The sequence below is a fragment of the Phaethon lepturus genome, unplaced genomic scaffold, assembly GCF_000687285.1.
Source record: "Phaethon lepturus isolate BGI_N335 unplaced genomic scaffold, ASM68728v1 scaffold17829, whole genome shotgun sequence".
Taxonomy (NCBI): domain Eukaryota; kingdom Metazoa; phylum Chordata; class Aves; order Phaethontiformes; family Phaethontidae; genus Phaethon; species Phaethon lepturus.
The window spans coordinates 3,882-14,743 of record NW_010563140.1 but is presented as its reverse complement, the minus strand read 5'-3'; the positions used below and the strand labels follow the sequence as shown (position 1 = coordinate 14,743).

At 49.1% G+C, this 10,862-nt stretch overlaps 1 protein-coding gene across 1 annotated transcript in view; it reads left to right on the top strand.

Annotated features, from left to right (window-relative positions):
• HPSE (heparanase) overlaps window positions 1-10,646 on the top strand; it is a gene marked incomplete at its 5' end in the record, with an annotated part of 13,076 nt that extends 2,430 nt beyond the window's left edge. Inside the window, 10 exons of the mRNA XM_010294499.1 lie at window positions 16-125; window positions 506-679; window positions 1,148-1,319; window positions 1,935-1,982; window positions 3,996-4,089; window positions 4,717-4,823; window positions 5,779-5,893; window positions 9,386-9,504; window positions 9,655-9,801; window positions 10,487-10,646. Of these exons, the coding sequence (XP_010292801.1) occupies window positions 16-125; window positions 506-679; window positions 1,148-1,319; window positions 1,935-1,982; window positions 3,996-4,089; window positions 4,717-4,823; window positions 5,779-5,893; window positions 9,386-9,504; window positions 9,655-9,801; window positions 10,487-10,646 (1,246 nt within the window). The remainder of the gene's footprint in view (window positions 1-15; window positions 126-505; window positions 680-1,147; window positions 1,320-1,934; window positions 1,983-3,995; window positions 4,090-4,716; window positions 4,824-5,778; window positions 5,894-9,385; window positions 9,505-9,654; window positions 9,802-10,486) is intronic.
• Window positions 10,647-10,862: the final 216 nt, after the last annotated feature.

The window sequence follows — 10,862 nt, the reverse complement described above, 5'->3', positions numbered from 1 at the left end:
GGCCTGGGCGTCGAGCCCTGGTTTTGCTGCCGTTGAGAAGCTGCTGCTGGCCCAGTGGCGCAGCCAGGAGAAGCTGATTCTTGCCGAGCATAACTGGAAAAAGCACAAAAATACCACCATTACAAGTAAGACTTCGATGGATTTTTCTGCTAAGGTTTATAACCGGGGGCTGCAAATCCCTGCCCCGCAGTAAAAGGGTCGTAGGCTGTCAGGAGCTGAAGCCACTGGAAATGAAGACTTTTTGAAGTGGGTGAAATGTTTCTAAGAAACCTTTTTCTAGTGTCTGCCAGTATAGTATTCAACTGCTACAGGAGTTGGGGGGAACTCAACACCTTGCAGGGATGGTGTGTAGTAAGGTCTGGGCTCTTTTGTCCGGCTGGGAGAGCTTGGCACGTCTGCGGCAGCAGCCTACGTAAACACAGGGAGTAAAGATTGCCGCTTGGCCAGAGCTCAACTAGCACGCCGTATCCTTGAGATAAACGTTCCTTCCGTCTCCTCCGCGCAGGAAATACGCTGGATATTCTCTACGGCTTTGCAAACTGCTCAGGGTTTCACCTGATCTTCGGGCTCAACGCCTTGCTGCGGGAAGGCGGCTTGCAGTGGGACAGCCGGAATGCCCGGGCGCTGCTGGACTACTGCGCCCGGCGGAGGTACGACATCTCCTGGGAGCTCGGGAACGGTAAGTGCGAAGCCTGCTTTCTGGGCCAGGCCCCGGCGGCCACCCGGAAAGGTACCGCCACAGGGTATGGGCCGGTAGTTTTGGATGGTGGCCTGTAAAGGCAAGGTGATGTTTTGTTGGAAAACAAAAAGGCCTTCATTTGCGAGGAGGGATTTCGCAGGAGGCCCCCGATGAATGAACGAATCGAGGTGATTTTTGCTGCTACTACCAAGGCTCTGAGAGGAGGGGGACGATCCCCGCGGGGTGTGGGATATCACCTACGGGGACCGGCTGGGACCCAGTGCTGGAGAGCAGCACGCTGCGTCACCCGGGCTTTCGGTTTCGTGCTCGTCGCCTTCGAGTGTCTCGCTCGTACCATGCCAGGCCGCGTGAAGGCACAGGGGGCTGGGCCTCCCCGCGGGGAAGGAGCTGCCCTACTTTGTGCCCCGAAACTACAGCAGGGCGCTGATGCATGCACGTCTTCCCCAGAGCCCAACAGCTTCAGGAAGAAATCTGGCGTCTACATCGACGGCTTCCAGCTAGGGCAAGATTTTATTCGCTTACGCCAACTTCTGAGTAGCTATACCCTCTACCGGCACGCGAAGCTCTACGGTCCTGACGTCGGGCAGCCCCGAAAGCACACGCAGAGACTGCTGAGAAGGTAGGGGTGTGGGGCCCCGGCAGGACCCCCTGGGGTGGGCAGGGGTGGATGGCGGTGGCTCGTCTGAACCCAGATGCAGAGGGCATGGGGAAGCATCTGGGCAGGGTTTTCGGGATTTTCTGCTCCAAATCAACAGTAAGGATGTACAAATGGATACATCCGGTCTATCTGAGAACAAATTTCCTGCATTTTTTTTTTTTCTTAAATTAAAAACATGGAGTTTCGTTTCCTTGCCTGGGGATGACTGAAATCTTACCTGCGTGCACGAGCTCAAGGCTTAAACACTCAGCCAGCTGCAGCTAAGAGGCTAGCAGTACTCCACGGACCCGCACACCTTTCAGCTGAGTGCTGGCCCTAGCGCTGTGTTAACACGGGCTTTTCATCCTAGAAACCTCGGCGTGTTACACAAGCATTAGTTCATCCTCTGAGGCAGCCGGACTGCCCAAAGCCTGTTTAAAAGCCACCGCGAGCGTGGCCCCAAAGCAGCTCGCTATCGCTGCTGCCAGCTGGGGGGAGAGGGGAGGGCCAAGTGGGGCTGCTGGCTCGCGGGGGTCTGCGACCCATCACCGGTACCCGCTCACTCCCTGCTCTGCACCGCATCCCCTCTGGTTGCAGCTTCCTGAAATCGGGAGGGAAGGTGATCGACTCTGTCACGTGGCACCAGTAAGTACCACCCGGGTACCGTTGTCACTCCGCTTATTGCCTGTTTTCTTTACAAAATGTCGGTTTGACGGTCTCAACAGGAAGGGGGGGGTGAAATCCCCCTTTCAGCAGTTCCTGGGGTGCCTCTCTGCAAAATCCCCTGCTCAGAATAAGAGACGGATTGAGGGAGCGCGTTACAGAAATGCAGAAGGTCTCCAAAGAGGCTGCTTGGTGCCGAGACCCAAAAGCGGTGGTGGGGGTTCGTAACGTAGGCACAAGCAGCGGGGAATGCAACACATGCAAGATGGACATTTTGCTTGCTGAATATGTGCGCTGAGAAAAAGAGAAGTGGGATGTCAAGAAAAAGATGGCATGGCATGTTTCTCAGAAGAGCTCGAGGGGATAGGTCATGGCTCTCCTCCGCATGAGGAGAGTTTCTGCAGCGGTCGAGCCTCTTTGCATACGCCGTGTTTCAAAACGTACCAAAAGCTGGTGAGATCTGAGCTGCAATCCCAGTTGTCTCGAAGCTCCAGCTGCCAACCCTTGCGAATAAAATGCACTTCCCCGTGGGAAGAAGCATTGTCGAATAAAAGGAAAAGAAGGTAGCTCAGTCTTACCCAGCAGAGATGCCTCTGCTGAACTTCTGCAAGAGCAGAAGGTTTTTAACATAAGGTTTTAAACAACTCGTGGGTGGCTCACTTTGAAATGGAGTCAGTACCCCTGACATTGGTGCTCTCCTTGGCGTTAGAAAGGCTGAATCTGCTTGAGTGAAGGCTTCACTCCCTAAAAGCAACTTCATGGAGTCACTGATGACCCAGCTGGCAAATGAACCCAACTCCTTGTAAAAAAAAAAAAAAAAATAAAAGCAAAAAGCCCTGCAGGTCTGGCTGACTCTCACCCATAGAGAAGTGCTAGCAGCTGCTTCTGCTCCCCTAGGTTTGCTCTCCGAGGCAGTTCTGGGTAACTCTCCCTCGGGTTGCCCCCGAAGCGCGAACAGCACCGGCACAGTCCCAGCCTTTCGCTCTTGTGCCACGGCTTAGGGACGCAGTTTTAAAGTGCTCAGGTGGGCAGTGGGGTAAGTTGGCCCCAGGTCACCTGCCATGAACTCTACACGTTTGAAAGTGTTTTCCGTGGGAGGGTGGTTTTCTTTCCAGAGTCGAATGCAGCACGGTGACATGCAGCAGGCAAGTAACAATGTGGAAGGCTGTACATGGTTATTGATTATATTATTATATATATGTATACATGTATGAGTTATTTATGTATTTTGAGCTGCTAGCAAGGCATAAAATGTGCCCTCTCCCCTTCCGGGGCTGTTCTTGCCCTGTGGCTGCCTTTGCTTTAAATGGGCATGCATTATTTTCTTTACTAATTTAGGTTTATCATGTTTTAGCTTCCTCTTGTGGCTGGAAGACTTCAGCTACTTTTGGTAGGACCGAGTGATAGTGTGATGAAATGCAAAAGCCACAGGGATCCCAATTTCCTCATCTTTATTCGGACAAACCAGACTTAAAAGCTCATGGTTGCCCATGGTGGAGGGCAACCGTTATCCCGTAGGGATGCCTCCACCCAGCTCCCCTCCAGATGGCCAAAATACTCCCAACAGAGGGACAGAAGCTGGGACCTGATATTTTTTTAATATATAACTTGATACAGTAAAGCAAGTAGTCACAAAGGGGTGGCAGACTCCTCAGCAAGAGACGATTTACAGAACCTGGCTCTTACTCAGGGATGTTTTCCTCATTGTAAATGAGTAGATGCAAAACCCCTCTACTACTTCTGCTGATGAAAATGTCTGCAATATCCTGCCTCCATCGAGGTAATTATAACTGATAGTCCCTGAAATACAAACAACATACCTATACAATTGGAAAACAAAACAAAAAAAGAAAAAGAACTGGACAGAAAAATAGTGCTGTGGATAAATGTATCAAGCAACAGTATTTTCGGTGGTGTTTTGAACCAGTGGTGGTATTTTTCCTTAATTTTGGCTGTGGGTTGTGTTGGGTTTGGTTTTTTTTTTTCCATTTCCAGTTACTATGTGAACGGACGAAGTGCAACGAGAGAGGATTTCTTGAGCCCTGAAGTACTGGATACCTTTGCCACAGCTGTACGCGAAGTCCTGGAGGTGCCTTGTTCTGTTCAATCATTCCCATGATCAGTTTCCCGGGGCTTAGCAGAGAATCCAGAATAAAGTACAATTTCTCACTAGCAATAAACAGGGATCCTCAAAGCTGTCATTGTAAATTAAAAAAAAAAAAAATTACCAATACTAATAATGGATGAGCTCCAATAGTTTGCCATGCAGAGCAATGGCAGACTTGGTATCCGTGGTGCCAGATACATCATGAACTTACAACATTCTCATTTATCAATGTAGCCATTACTCAGGACGTAATTTATGGTCATATCCCCCCCATGATTTCTTTGTATTTTGAGATCCTGAGAACAGTATAACTGAGTATACAACTCCTCAGCATGAGAAGACTTACAGGACCTGGCTTTTAGTGATGTTTGCCTTGTTCTACATGCGTAGGCATGACTTTTGGGAGTGGAAGGGGGCGAAATAAACCTGCTTCTAGTCCTTTTGATCAAAGTCTCTGTGACATTCCACCTCAGTTGGTGTTGTCTCTTAAATGCAAACGTCATACGTAGGCATTTGGCTAAAGCACAAATTTTTGATTGCCCGTTATTTCAGTTGCCAAAAAACGTAATTGTTGTCTCTTTCACTTCTTCCCTATGCCACACTGCCCAGATTGTTGATGGGACCGTGCCCAACAAGAAGGTCTGGCTAGGAGAGACAAGCTCTGCCTACGGAGGGGGAGCACCCAGGCTCTCCAACACTTACATTGCTGGCTTTATGTGAGTACTGTGTCACAGGAGTGGGGAAATTACACATTTGACCAGCTGAAGGGGGTTGTGTACGTGCCCCGCAGGAGGAGCATCTCCCTCGGGCTTCCCAGGGAGAGCAGGGAATGGGTCGGTTGAGGATCATAACCCTCCCACCGCTCCTTGTGTGCTTCCCCCGTGCCTGAGGTTCAATGTAGGCCCCAGTAACAGCAGATTCCTATGGGAAATGGGGGATGAGAAGTGTGAGAAAATTGTATTTCTGCCCTTGAAACTGCAATGTTAACTTTGTCCTTTTGTGAGGATGGAAAGTCATTCACAAGAAAGGTGTCCTTTTCTAATGTCACCCTTCAACCACCATGAAATAACTAACCAAAGGGAAGTTTAGTCATGAAAATAACTTTCTCCAAGTACACCAGTTGTAGCATTTTGTTGAAATAAAAGAATTCAGTCTTTTCTTAGCACTTTGATCAGTTTGTAGATTCAGGGAGATAAAATTGCATGGGAATTTGCAGTTCACACTTTGAAAATAAACCAAAACCATGGTTGCAATGTAATTTTTTTTCCCTCTTATAAGGCATAATGATCTTTTTGCATCAGGGCCTTGTAGGTCAGCAAGTCAAAGCCTGGTAATGGCAGCCAACCTTGTTGTTGGCTATGATGATTTCTCTCAGCCTTCAGGCCCTTGGCCAGTTCAGGAGCATCGCTGCCGCTCCTTGTTTCCACTGCCTGCAAATCGGGAGTGGAGCAATTGTTCCCACCAGCTCAGACCTCCAGAGATGGTCTGAAATTACTTTTTAAGGTAATCAATGCAAGACTTGAACTGAAATTAGTTGTGTGATTTTAAGGAAGTCAGCATCCTGCCCTAATTCTTGTTTTGCTACTTCCTGAGCTGGTTGGAGAGGGGCAACGGTATACAGCTGAGGTCAGCAATTTCATCTGCATGTTGTTTGCCTCATTTTCTTGGCAGGTGGTTGGACAAACTCGGCCTTTCAGCCAGGCAGGGGATTGACGTGGTCATGAGACAGGTTTTCTTTGGGGCAGGGACCTATCACCTGGTGGACAGGAACTTTGAACCTTTGCCGGTATGTATGCAACCGCACTAACACCACCTAAATTCTGCACAGACAACACTGGATGGGGAGATACAAGTCACCTATTTCAACAACGCAAGATAGCGACAGATTTTGTGGGATAGTCACAGTTATCCTTGCACCTAAAGTTAGCTTATGTTTCATTATGGGTTCATGTATTATATATATAGATACAAGATACTTTCTGCAACTGCAGGGATACAGCTAGTCTTCAGCACAGCAGAGACTGAATCCTGGGACATGATGCTCTGATTTGTATCACAGAATCACTAGGTTGGAAAGGACCTTCAAGATCATCAAGTCCAACCATTAATCCAGCGCCACCATGTTCCCTAAACCATGTCCTGAAGTGCCACATCCACACGTTTCTTGAACACTTCCAGAGATGGTGACTCCACCACCTCCCTGGGCAGCCTGTTCCAATGCCTGACCACCCTCTCAGTGAAGAAATTTTTCCTAATATCCAATCTAAACCTCCCCTGGCGCAACTTGAAGCCATTTCCTCTTGTCCTATCACTAGTTACATGGGAGAAGAGGCCAACACCCTCGTCGCCACAACCCCCTTTCAGGTAGTTGTAGAGAGTGATAAGGTCTCCCCTCAGCCTCCTCTTCTCCAGACTAAACAACCCCAGTTCCTTCAGCCACTCCTCATAAGACTTGTGCTCCAGACCCCTCACCAGCTTTGTTGCCCTTCTCTGGACACGAGAGTGCAGACAGTTCTGGAGTTCACAAGGCTTTTCTGGATGGACTGTTTTTGTCTGAGTGCTCTTCAGCTGAGTCATGAGTAGCTTTTTAAACAGAAGTGATATGAGTTATTATAATAAATTACATCCCAAGTGAAAACGAAACCAGCATGAAGTCAAGACTCAAGTATTTCTTGGGTCAGGAGCATATTTAGACTTCAGTAGTGGCTGAAGCATAATTAAATTAAAACATGCGTTTAGTATACTTGGAATTATTAGGAAGTACCATTCTACTGTGATGAAACATGATTATTTGAACACTGTCAGAGAATGGTTTGGGTTGGAAGGGACCTTAAAGATCATCCAGTTCCAAACCCCCTGCCATAGGGAGGGAAAACTTCCACTAGACCAGGTTGCTCAAAGCCTCATCCAGCCTGGCCTTGAACACTTCTTTGGGCAACCTGTGCCAGTGTCTCACCATCCTCATAGTGAAGAAGTTCTTCCTGATATCTAATCCAGATTTACCCTCTTTCAGTTTAAAGCCATTACTTCTGGTCCTTACAGGGGCATTACTACATACCCTTGTAAAAAGTCCCTCTCCAGCTTTCCTGTTGGCCCCCTTCAGGTACTGAAAGGCTGCAGTAAGGTCTCCCCAGAGCCTTCTCTTCGCCAGGCTGAACAACCCCAACTCTCTCAGCCTATCTTCATAGGAGAGGTGCTCCAGCCCCCTGATCATCTTTGTGGACCTCCTCTGGACCTGCTCCAACAGGTCCATGTCGTTATGTTGGGGGCTCCAGAGCTGGACGCAGGACTCCAGGTGGGGTCTCACCAGAGCGGAGTAGAGGGGCAGAATCACCTCCCTCCACCTGCTGGCCACGCTGCTTTGGATGCAACCCAGGATACGGTTGGCCTTCTGGACTGTGAGTGCACATTGCCAGCTCCTGTCCAGCTTCTCATCCACCAGTACCCCCAATTCCTTCTCGATGGGGCTGCTCTCAGTCCATTCTCAACCCAGCCTGTATTTGTGCTTGGGATTGCCCCAGCCCATGTGCAGGACCTTGCACTTGTGGCCTTGCTGAACTTTATGAAGTTTGCACAGGCCCACCTCTCAAGCCTGCCAAGGTCCCTCTGGATGGCATCCCTTCCCTCCAGCGTGTCAACTGCACCACACAGCTTGGTGTCATCAGCAACCTTGCTGAGGTTGCACTCAATCCCACTGTCGATGTCGCTGACAAAGATGTTAATAAACAGGGCCGGTCCCCATATGGACCCCTGAGGAACACCACTCATCACTGGTCTCCACTTGGACATTGAGCTGTTGACTGCAGCTCTTTGAGTGCGACCATCCAGCCAATTCCATATCCACCCAGTTGTCCACCTGTCAAATTATTCGTTTCTCCAATTTAGAGATGAGGATGTAGTGCTGGACAGTGTCAAATGCTTTGCACAAGTCCCGGTAGATGATGTCAGTTGCTCTTCTCTTATCCACCAACGCTGTAACAGCTCTACGTTGTTCTTGCACATACAGCATGTTTCTTTGTGCTAGTAGCACTTACCTTGGGGTGAGAGGATAGCGTCTTTCTTTTTAGCTTTCCTCTCATTTTCATGCTTCCAAGTTGTGATTTGCACAGGCTCATAGAGACCATCTGAGAGAAACCCAGCATACGGGGCTTTTCTGTCCTGCCTGTTCAGCTGGTCCCTCTGCCAGGGGCTGCGTTGCCAGGCTTGTTGCTTCGGGCTTTTTATTCCCTCATTTAAAATAGATTTAATTTGGGCTGAAAGGATGTGCCTTGTTCCTCACCTACAGGCAGTACAGGTGCTAATCAGACTAATAATGCTTTGGAGACAGGGCAATCCAAGCCCAGGTCCATCAGTTTTAGTTGGCAGGTAAATGAAGCAGCACAGCAGCATCAGAAGGCTGCACCTCCTTGCAGGGGGGCTGAGCACGCAGGCCGACAGAAAAGTCACTTCCTTGGGTTCGTGGTGAGTCAGGAGAGACACAGGACAGTTTTCCTTCTAGGAAAAGCTCAAAAACAGATGGACGGATGAGCTGGGAGAAGCTCTCTGAAACCTGCCAGCTGGAGCACATGCTCCCCTGGGGCTGCACTTGAAGAAGCGACGCTGCAAAATGCAGCCTGTCCGCGGCCTCCTGGTCCCAAAACATATCTGTGCAGACCACGCGCTCTCTTGGGTACGGCCATAGATTTCACAGAGGAAAAATAGCGGTCAAGAGGCAAGAAAACACAGACCTGGAAAAAAATGAGTCTGCGCTGGGCATCGCCCTGCTCTCAGTCACCGTCCTGGGGTGTTGGAGGGTTTGCTCTTGACTGGCGTTCAGAAATTAATCCTGTTTAAAAGCATGATGTTAGTGAAAGGCATAAAAGTTGTCAGGGGCTTCTTCCTGGCATTGTGCCTGTGGCTTGGGCACAAGCTTTCCTGCAGGCAGGGCAGCTCATCCCCCGAGGGTTCAGCCCTGAGGTGCTCTGTACCCTGCAGAAAGGGTTTTCCAAAATGCAAACAGCCTCCCTGCCCCCAGAAGGAGCTCCGAGATTTGCATGTGAAGGGGAAAATGACTCTAAGGTATCTTGTAAACACAGCTGCTCTACAGCTTGGAGACAGGGTTTCCTCTGAGCCATGCTGTTTGTGAGAATTCAAATAGATAAGGTGAAAAACTTGGTGAAGCAAAAAAATTACAGGGGAAAAAACCCTGAAACTACCAGCAAAATGAATGTTATGTTAAGCACGATGTGGAGTACCTAGCAGGTACACAAGCGCTAATGTGTGTTTTTGTGCCTCCCAGGACTACTGGCTCTCGCTGCTCTACAAGAAGCTGGTGGGTACCAAGGTGCTGCAGGTTGGCCTGGCAGGAGCTGACGAGAGGAAGCTCCGTGTCTACCTCCACTGCACGAACACCCTCCAGTAAGCCTCCAGAAGGGGCGAAATATCCCAGGAACTGAGCCCACGGCCACCCCCAGGCCAACAAAAGCAATTTGGGACTGCACAAGGATGCACGTTATTTCTGTGAAATCTCATGCCTGATGCCCACCATCATCTTCTCTTGCCTTGCAGCCCAAAGTACAGAGAAGGGGACGTGACGCTGTTTGCCTTAAACCTCTACAACGTTACCCAACATTTGCAGCTACCGGATTACTTATCGAGCAAGCATGTGGATCAGTACCTCTTACTGCCTCATGGCAAAGAGAATATACTTTCCAGGTAAGCGTGCAGTTCCTCTTGTCTTGGTAGGAAGGATTGTGAGTGGAGTTAGATGGCCTCTAAAACCTCACCTTATTCAACCTGTGAGCGGGGGGTACCATTCTGTCATCCGGGGCTTCTTGCAGTAAGGTCTCACTTCTGTTAAATCGGGTCTCCTAAAATCAAGCTGCTGAAAGATTGCTAAGGTACAGGGACAGTTGTTTGACATTAATTGGGAAGCTTTTTCCTACCACGCTTCAGGGTTCTGGACCGGCTGCTAAAGTCCTTTTTCTTTCGTACAAGCACCGATATGTTACTTTCCCAAGTGCTGGCTCCTGGTTTACAGCAACGTGTTCAGGCTTTGTATGGTTTCTTTTGTTACCGCTAGTGCATCGGCACGAGAAGGATCTACATCTGTGGGCATAGATGATATCTTAATATTTGCAGGAGAAGAATCAGTTAAAATCTGTACTTTTCAAAGCCTGTTCTGCTGTTAAGCTCACTAGGAGAGTAAGAAACATGTACTTTTCAACCTGTTTGTGCTACGGCTCTGTCCTTTGCAGAGGGAGTGCAGCACATATAAACCCTCAAGGGGAGTTTAGTTTGGCTTTGGGCTGAGTTTATGTTTACACTCAGGTCCAGAGCTGTTTGTGCTCGATGGCAAACAGAGCACAGCTGCCCGAACAGTCTCTCTGTCCCTCTCCAGGTCTATTGAGCTGAACGGCCGGGTGCTGCGGATGGCGGATGACAAAACGCTGCCAGAGCTTATCGAAAAACCCCTCGGTCCCGGCAGCGTGCTCGGCCTTCCAGCCTTTTCGTACGGCTTTTATGTTATCAAAAACGCCAAAGCTATTGCTTGCATTTAAATGGTTACACGCGTGCAGGATAAATGTGTAAAGCACTTGCCTAGCAGGGAAATTTAATCCTAGAAATTAACACTTCTACCATGAGATTTAATTCTAGCAAGGGGTGCAAAATGTGGAGGCACTGGTACGATCTGTGGGCTGGGGAAGACATGAGATCCCGCTGGGTGATTCGTATGTGAAAGATGCTCGTTAAGCTCCCTCGAGAATTATCCAGGT